Raw genomic sequence first — 9,126 nt, forward strand, 5'->3', positions numbered from 1 at the left:
AAGTTTCATTTCTTACTGCTTTATTTATTGTGATAAATTCCAAATCCAAATCAAATAGCATGGTCATAGTTCAATCAGTTTCATAAATTTCAAATCCGTAAAATCAATCCAAATGATAAGTCAATTTTGTCTAAGTAACCATTTTCAATATACGTGGAATATTTCTTACTCCGTAAATGCAATCAATGACGGTGAGCACAAAGGTTTAAAGTGTCCAGCTCTTGGTGAAGTAGAATAGTCGAATGTAGAATAGAATAGAATGTCATCCCCTATGCCTATCGTAAACTATTCCCACAATTCTTTTTGACCACTCCTCCTACTAATGTTGACATACCACATTAATAGTCAAAACCTGCCTCTTTCATGTAAGAGCGAATCATACACCACTTGTATATTAAAAACAACAAGAATTTTCTGGAATACTACTCTTATGACATAAAAGTATTTTGATAAATGACCGCATTTTATGTATAACAACCAAAAATAGCATCAATCTGTTGCTGATATTCCCTGAGTTTTATACGTATCCCCTGAGTTGCAACGACAGTGTTTTGTGGACACAACCGAGAATAAATGCAATCTCCTGCAGCTGACTCCATGGTTCTTTCTAATATTTGCTGTGATTTATTGTCATGTTTTTATCAAAACCCGTGCGTAAATTTCTTGCGTAAGCTTACTCTTTTACAGACTTGCAAAAATGTGCTTCCCCCCCCCCCCCCCCCCCCCCCCCCCCCCATCTTAAGAGTTCGAACTCCAGTGTAACAGTGGCAATACACGATTTCATTCTGCGTATGGACTTGTGCATTACCCTCACTCATTATTGTCTCTGTGTGTTTGTATGTGTATCGCCTATGTGTGGATGTGTGCGTGTTTGTATGTATGTGTGAGAGAGAGAGAGAGATGGAGAGAGAGAGATGGAGAGAGAGAGATAGAGAAATAAAGAAATAGAGAGAGAGAGAGAGAGAGAGAGAGAGAGAGAGCGAGAGTGTGTATGTATGTGTGTGTGTGTGTGTGTGCGTGCGTGTGTGTGTAGAATCAGTAGTGAGTCTGCATAAATATTATTCATACGGTCAACTTCCAAGATCGATTAGAACAAAGTGCCGAATGTGATATTAGCTACAAAAGATCGGCTTCCTGGCAATGCCAAAGCAATAAATACTTCTGTTATGAGTTTATAAATAAAGCTATTGAGTGGAAACAAATTAAGACAGGACATCTCCATTTGAGTACAATCATAATAATATGTTGTTTTTGTCAAGTGCAGTGCGATACTAAAACCAAAACCAAAACAAACAAAAACGAAACAAAACAAAACACTTAATTAATTTGGCTGAAAAGCCAATAGGAAGATTTGTTTTTTGTTTTTTTTTTTTTTTTTTTTTTGTTTTGTTTTTGTTGGGTTTTTTTTTTTTTTGGTTATTTGAGCAGTATTGCATAATATGCAAACAACGTTGCTCGTGGTCAGTGTGGCCGTATCGGTGATAACGATTGCAAAATCTTGTCATCGATGTTTTGTTCTCTCACACACATGATGCCTAATCGATTCAAACATTGTTTATTACAACGCAGTAGTATCTCAGTAGTCCTGAGAAGGATCGGAATAAAATCACCAATTCTTCTTCAAACTGTAAAGAAATTGAAACTGAACTATTTTGGCCATACGACTCGCCACGAATCATTAGAAAAGCACATTCTGCTGACAAGGGTAGACGGCAAGAGAGGAAGAGGTAGACAAACAAGAAGCTGGGAACAAGATATATGTGAATGGCTGGGAATGACAACAACTCAAGCAAGAAGACTGGCGGAAAACCGTAATCTATTTCGCAAGAAAGTTCGGGAAGCAACGCCCTACGCAGGATCAGCTGACTAGAAAGAAAGAAGTATCGATACTAGTACTAGATCATGAGTCGAAATTTAAAACTGTACGATTTTTATTGAACTTTTATTTATATTGGCCCGAGAGCCCAAATTTCAGAGTCTAGAAATTCTTTTCTAGAGGTAAATATGGTACCGATTTCGGTTTTAATAACCGTATTATAACATATCATTCTCATATAGAAGAAAATTTAATCTTTTCTTTCAAAAATAGGGTTGGAGATCAGAATGCCATTTTTTTTCAAAATATAAAACTATTTTTACAGATTGATAAAAGAGTAACTAGTCTTTATTTCTCCGGAGATACTGCGGATTCTCCACTGGTAAAATACAAAGTGGAAAAAATTGAAGGGGAATATAATAATATCACAACATAAGATATATGATTGCTATGTGCGGCTATGTGAGCTAGTGGTATGACACTCGCTTTCGGATCGGAAGGTCCTGGGTTCGAGCCTCGCACTCGGCGCATAGTTGAGTCCTTGGGAAAGGCTCTTTACTCACATATTCTCTCACCGTACTCATGTGTAAAATGAGTACCTGGCCGTTAACAGCATGTCTTTGTCCGAAAAAGTGTAATATCGCCTAATAGGCGTCATGTCCCGTCCTACATGTTAAATGTTGCCCTTGACCAGGGACTCCTTGTAAAGCGCTTTGAGCACATTTGGTGGATATCGCACTATATATAAAAGCTTAATTGCTCACCACGTCATCAATCACTCAAATCTCACTATTTATTCGACCCCTTAAAATTGGAGTATTGTAATTCATTTGACACATTGAAGAAATTAAATCTTAAATAGAGACGTCTGTCTAGCCCCCTTGATTTTTTGGGGAGGGGGAAAACATTTTTCTAGAGCGCAGATGCAAAAACTAGCGAGGCGCCCATGTTATCCTTGGCAATAAAAAAATGTTAAAATTTATTTTAAGAAACAAAAACATCGCAGTTCAATATTTTTTTTTTTTTTGCCGGACTCATCCGGTTTTACTAAAAATAGATTTTGATGTGTAATGATATCCTAACCACATTGATATCTTTATAAGTCAAATTGTTTAATTTGAGAACAAATCGGGGGTAAAAGGGGGAGAGTTCTGCGTGTTCTCCGAGCTAAGGGAAATGACCCTAGTATTCCTTTAAATAACACTGAAATAAAAAAAATAAAACCTAGTACTTTTATAGATAGATAGATAGATAGATAGATAGATAGATAGATAGATAGATAGATAGATAGATAGATAGATAGAGATAGACAGATAGATAGATAGATAGATAGATAGATAGATAGATAGATAGATAGATAGATAGATAGATAGATAGATAGATAGATAGATAGATAGATAGATAGATAGATAGATTGATAGATAGATAGATAGATAGATAGATAGATAGATAGATAGATAGATAGATAGATTGATAGATAGATAGATAGATAGATTGATAGATAGATAGATAGATAGATAGTGAATCGTTTTGGATACAACTATGGTACGAATAGTGCTAGACTGACTCCAACATCGTGGTAAATAATACAATAATAGACTGATAGATAGATAGATAGATAGATAGATAGATAGATAGATAGATAGATATATAGATAGATGATAGATAGATAGATAGATAGATAGATAGATAGATAGATAGATAGATAGATAGATAGATAGATAGATAGATAGATAGATAGATAGATAGACAGAAAGAAAGTCAGACAGACTCAAATAATGATTTAATGATATTCAAGTATCAACAAAACACAATAGCAATATATTATTCAAATATTCAAATCATCGCGTCATTTTCCTATGGAATTCATAAAACAAAATCAACGAAGTATCATTTCAACTCCACATAAATATTTCCTTTGAATCGCAGACGTCAAAGAGTGAATATCATTCATCAAGCGTCAGTGAGTCCAAATTTCATGATCCATCAAACACGCCATTTGGTAATCGGACCTACAAGCATGTGGAAGTGAATTGGAAAATCACGTGACTTTAAGTAGCTTATCACAAAAGGTGTCACTTAACTATTCTCCGACGATTTTATTGACACTCCTTGACACTTTTGAGTTCGAGTTTTAAATTGTTGTATTATTACTATAATACAGCCAAATGTCCCACAGCGACGTGCAATCTTTGCAGGTCTGATAACACAATTCCTTATGGACTCATTATTATAATGGAAATCTAAAAAAAAAAATGATGCAAAATATTGTCCATTACAACAATGTTAAACTAAGCCCATAAGTGGCTTCGGATGTCAGACCTGCATATCTGTGCACCTCGTCCCACACCAATGAAAATCTGTTGTTCACTAAAGGTTTGAATTTGTTTTACTTCAAATATTGATAATTTTCATAAAACCCAATTAATACTTGTACTGGGCATACACAATCTTACAAAGGCATCAAACAAACGTTTGTATAAAAACTGCGACTAATATGCTTGTCAATTCAAATTCTTGAGCTAAGTTGGAAACTTTTCGGACATATTGGCTACGGTAGAGAAAAGAGCTGACAATAAGATTTGTACTGTTGTCTACAAATCCTTGATCCTTGAGCACTAACAGTCCCTCCTATATTAAAGACCTTCTAAACATCTATGTCCCCAATAGAAACTTGAGGTCAAGCAATGACCAATCAATCCTTGTCAAACCTAAGATCATGCGTAAAATAGGCGAACAATCTTTTCAATGTTCGCCCCCCCCCCCTCCCATTTTTGGAACTGTCTCCTATCACATGGCAGATGCTCGGATTCGTTGACAACTTTCAAATCTCGCTTAAAGTTTTATCTTTTTACATCATAAGTTGCAATACTATTATTACATTTTGTTGTTAAATTGAATTCGTATCACTTTTCCATCAACACTTGTCTTACCGTAATATGTTGTTTTGTTTTTATATATAACTATAGAACTTAAGAGCTTGTGACAACAGGGTAAAACGCAATATAAATGCCATTGATTATTATTAGATTCTACGTCGTAAACCATAAAACTCCCGCCAATAAGACAAGGGTCCACTATTTCTCTAGCCAAAGTAAGCAAGCTGAGGTACGACCAACAACAACAACAACAACAACAACAACAACAACAACAAGAAAATTACATCTAACTCTCGATAGCGATTTGAAACAACTCAATGACGAAGCTAGATTAACTCTCTCCTTACCATCTATAGGAAAACCGTCACACTTCGTTACGATACAACCAATATTTTTCTTATTCAAATTTCTTTTGTACATCATAAAATTTAAAGAAAATGAACTTTTGTGTTGTAGATCATGTTTTACAAAAGAAGTTATGTATTACAAGAACTTTACTGCTGTTGTGTCTGATCTGAGTGATAAAAAATCTAATTGTGTGTTAGTTGGGTGTGAAGTTTCGGGGAAAATCCCGAAAATGGCTGGTAAGGAGAGAGTTAACACTACTATTCTAGCAGATTTATCAAGCATTAGAGACTCATTCATGGTGGTGTATCCATGTCTAATCACCTGTCACTATTTGGCGTAACCCCCCCCCCCCCTTCCCAAAAAAAAAAAAAATAATAAAACAACAATTTTACCTTCTCTATGAAATCAACCTCATGAGATCTTTACAGAGACAGAGACAAATGGAGACCCTTCGACGCAAGAATAAGAGGAACTGCGAAGTCGGATGACATAAGACGAAAGGGTTTTAATCAGTAAGACAGTGTCGAAACATTGGGGTTATCTTATAATCCCTTAACCAGTTAACGGTCGTAATCTAGAAAGACACGTATATTTTTTTTTAATTTGGTCGGGAAAAAAAATATATAGATCGATTTAAATGACCCTCGTCTTGGCAAAAACTCTCAAACCTAGATCTTTGCGAGGCCCGAAGGTTTTAGAATGTTTGACAAGATGAGGGTTATTGTTATTTGAATCAATCGATATTTGAAGGAAGAGTTTCCTGTCCAAAATTTTAAATACGTGTTTTTTCCAGAGCACGGCAGTTAAGTGGTTAATCTTTGGAGTAGAAAATGTCAAGCGAAAATAAAGAAAAGCGTTTTGCCAGAGAAAATCAGCAGCGCTGTTGCGTTTTGATATCTGGAAACACGCAATGAGGAAGCAGAAGTCACACCTTCCTCGTTCAGGTTCAAAACAGCTCAGAATTGTGTAACCAGTCCTCTGTAGGAATAACACTGAATAGGTTACATATTGAATCATAAGAGTGGTATACTCATTTTAATAGCAGGGTGTATAGGCAGATTCTTAGGATGACTAGACTGATAGAGCAGAGGTTAGGGGGTAGAGCAAATGAAGGAGGAGGAGGTGAGAGGAGGAGAACGAGGTGGGCGAGGAGAATAAAGAAGAAGAAGAATAGGAAGAAGAAGAATAGGAAGAAGAAGAATAGGAAGAATAGGAAGAAGAAGAAGAAGAAGAAGAAGAAGAAGAAGAAGAAGAAGAAGAAGAAGAAGAAGAAGAAGAAGAAGAAGAAGAAGAAGAGAGAGGAGAGGAGGAGGAGGAGGAGGAGGAGGAGGAGAGGAGGAGGAGGAGGAGGAGGACAATGAGGAGGAGTGAAAGGAGAAGGAAGAAAACGAATGTAGAAAACGAATGGTAAAGAGAAAGGGAAGGAAAAGGGGAGAGCATTGAGTAAATGTATCCATTGATACGTTATCAATCCGGTCAAATCATCGATCCAAAATCGATGCCAATAAAAACGCGATTTCTCTCTCAATAAACTCACTCTATTTAATCCTATCTTGATGATGCCAATATCAGGATATGATTTCTAGTAGTGACAATACTGAATTCGATACACTTACTGGTTAGCTCGATGCAAGACTCTTGATACTTTTTGAACAAGTTTATTTTCTCTTAGGCTTTTCTTGTCCGATAAAATATATGAATTTTAGGTCTCTTCATGGGCATGTTTGGTTTGACTATCGGATAATAAATTTGCTGGAATTAGATTTTCTAAAAGTTCATAGGTGATCAGAATTTTGATAATGGACTCTAACATTATTTTGACGAATAGCTTTATTACCTCAAATTGAAATCTGAAGACTTAACTTGTGCGATTGTAAATATTTTAGCCATGATGTCAGTTTTCAAGCTTGGTTCATCGGGACATTAATTGAACCAAATAAAGACGCCCGACCACATTATAGGGACAAAGTTGCCGAGTATTTAGTGATTAAATAACTCATAGCAATACGTTTTCGTTTACATTACCTTTAACAGAATCGTGAAATCTCCTTGATTTCGTGATTTTATTTGGCAAGATTGCTCATGCAAATCACGTCATCTGAGAAAGCTGTATAGCATCATATATAATGAAAGACGCCACCGTACCATAACCACACCATTATTTGAGTGGTCTTTGAGAACTATATAAGATCTTTTCCGCCGAACAGGACGGAAACATTTTGGAGTATTCGTTATTGAAATGAATTCTATTATAAATTTGACAGGGTTTGCAACAATCATACATTCGTTTGTTTTTTGTTTTTTTAATTTATGTGGATTCGTCTCATTTCTATAAGGTTGTTTAATATATTTTGCCTCTTTTGAAATTTCTAAACAATGAATGACAGTTCTCGTAATGGCAATAATAATTGAGGATTTCAGCTTCACAAATTTTCATTCATTTTTCAAGAAAATTTCTATTCATTATGCATAATATGCGCTTGAGTAGTTTTTCGATTCAGACGATAAAGAAATCAGAGAACTTTGCACTGTGCTAAAAAGCCACTGCAAAATGGATTTCATCATCTCTAGCATACTGGTTTCCTCTGCTGTAGTAGCCAAATTTTAAAAAATTACTCTGAGCAAGATCGGAACTATAGGGGGCTGTGGCAAAACTTCATAGAAAAACACAATTTTTCAATTGCGTTTCGGATTTTACGCTTGTGTGTATGCGCGGGTTGTAATGCTGAAGAATAGATGCGTTGTAAGCCAAAATCATACATGCATAAAATTTATTCAATATTTCTACATAACGATCTGAATTGACGTTGGCATCCTTTTGTGAAAATTATGTTTGAACTTTGCTCTCGAAATTCCAGAAAACGGTTAACATAACTTCCCTAACAAGGTGACTTTCTCGGGGGACGGTGTTTGAACTCCATTGATTGAATGTTCGTCTCTGTCTCATGGTGATGTATCCACTTCTTATCACCTGTCACTATTTGGCGTTAAAAAATCGTTGCCTTCGCTGTGAAAAAACAAAACTCATGAGATCTTTACAAATATCTTCTCGGTTTTATTCCTTCCGAGAGCATGCTTGGGACCCACCTAGCACAGACTTTGGAAATATAATGCCTACAAAAAATACCAACTTTTTGTGACACTTTTCGTTGTGAGATTCGCCGATTTCCTTTGATAAATTCATCAACAGGACATTAATACTCCATCCGTGTTGCTGATGTATGTCTACTGTTACGGATACGATCACTGAGAGGAAAGGTCGCTATAGGTAGAATGAAGTTGACGTCACTCGGGTCTTTGTTATTATTTTTTGCCATCCGCGTTTATGAGGAATTCTCACTAAACATTATTAACCAGACTATAAACGTTTAAGGCTACACATAGTTTTGTGTGTTGGTCCGTTATACTTCCGGATGGCAATGTTATGTGCTTCTTAGGAAAGCGCGTACTATCTATAGTCTTGTCTTTATGACGTTGAATCCACCTTCTCATATTGCTGGGATGAACTGTAACCGTATACTCCATACATTCGTTGGTGAATGTCCACAGGACCACGTCCCTCACGACGTAAAAGATTCAATCACCGCTCTTTGTGTTATCCGATCAGGCATAGCAATAGGATTCAATAGTCTTACCGTCACTTCCTTCCTAATGACGTATGGTAACTTAGTAACACAGGCTCTAAACTATCGGAAGAATGGCGGACGCCGTATGAAATATTTATCCGGCGAGCTTAAAAGCGTATCCAGAGGGAAAAAACCCATCAATTTGATCATGTTTTGACTTTTACACATTCTGATCACAAGGCATATGAAAAGGGAATGAAAAGTTCTCGCCAGCATGAAGAATAAAAAGTAAAGATTTTCTTTGTTTAGAACCAAGATGGCCGCCGTTGCCAAGCGCGTGACATCAGACTACTGAATCCAATTGCCTTTATATTTGTCGACATGTGAATAAAACAAAATTTACAGTTTCGTCGTTTAATTAAAGATGTTCTAAAGTAGAACGCTATTATTTAGCAACAATGATGTCGATTGTATAACGTTTTCATTGATACCAGAGTTAGTTTTATGCGGTACGTAA

General features: G+C 36.1%; 1 protein-coding gene across 3 annotated transcripts in view; it reads left to right on the forward strand.

Annotated features, from left to right (window-relative positions):
* Nucleotides 1–7,192: 7,192 nt before the first annotated feature.
* LOC144958526 (fibrinogen gamma chain-like) overlaps nucleotides 7,193–9,126 on the forward strand; it is a 33,422-nt gene continuing 31,488 nt past the window's right edge. The window contains exon 1 of one of the 3 annotated variants that reach the window (XM_078890554.1): nucleotides 7,193–7,308. In XM_078890554.1, coding sequence (XP_078746680.1) covers nucleotides 7,283–7,308 — 26 coding nt within the window. In that variant the 5' untranslated portion in view covers nucleotides 7,193–7,282. The remainder of the gene's footprint in view (nucleotides 7,309–9,126) is intronic. The other 2 variants (XM_078890556.1, XM_078890555.1) reach the window with 2 other exon arrangements.

Source organism: Berghia stephanieae, chromosome 13 (assembly GCF_034508935.2).
Source record: "Berghia stephanieae isolate SIO BIC M18660-M18661 chromosome 13, UCSD_Bste_1.3, whole genome shotgun sequence".
Classification (NCBI taxonomy): Eukaryota; Metazoa; Mollusca; class Gastropoda; order Nudibranchia; family Aeolidiidae; genus Berghia; species Berghia stephanieae.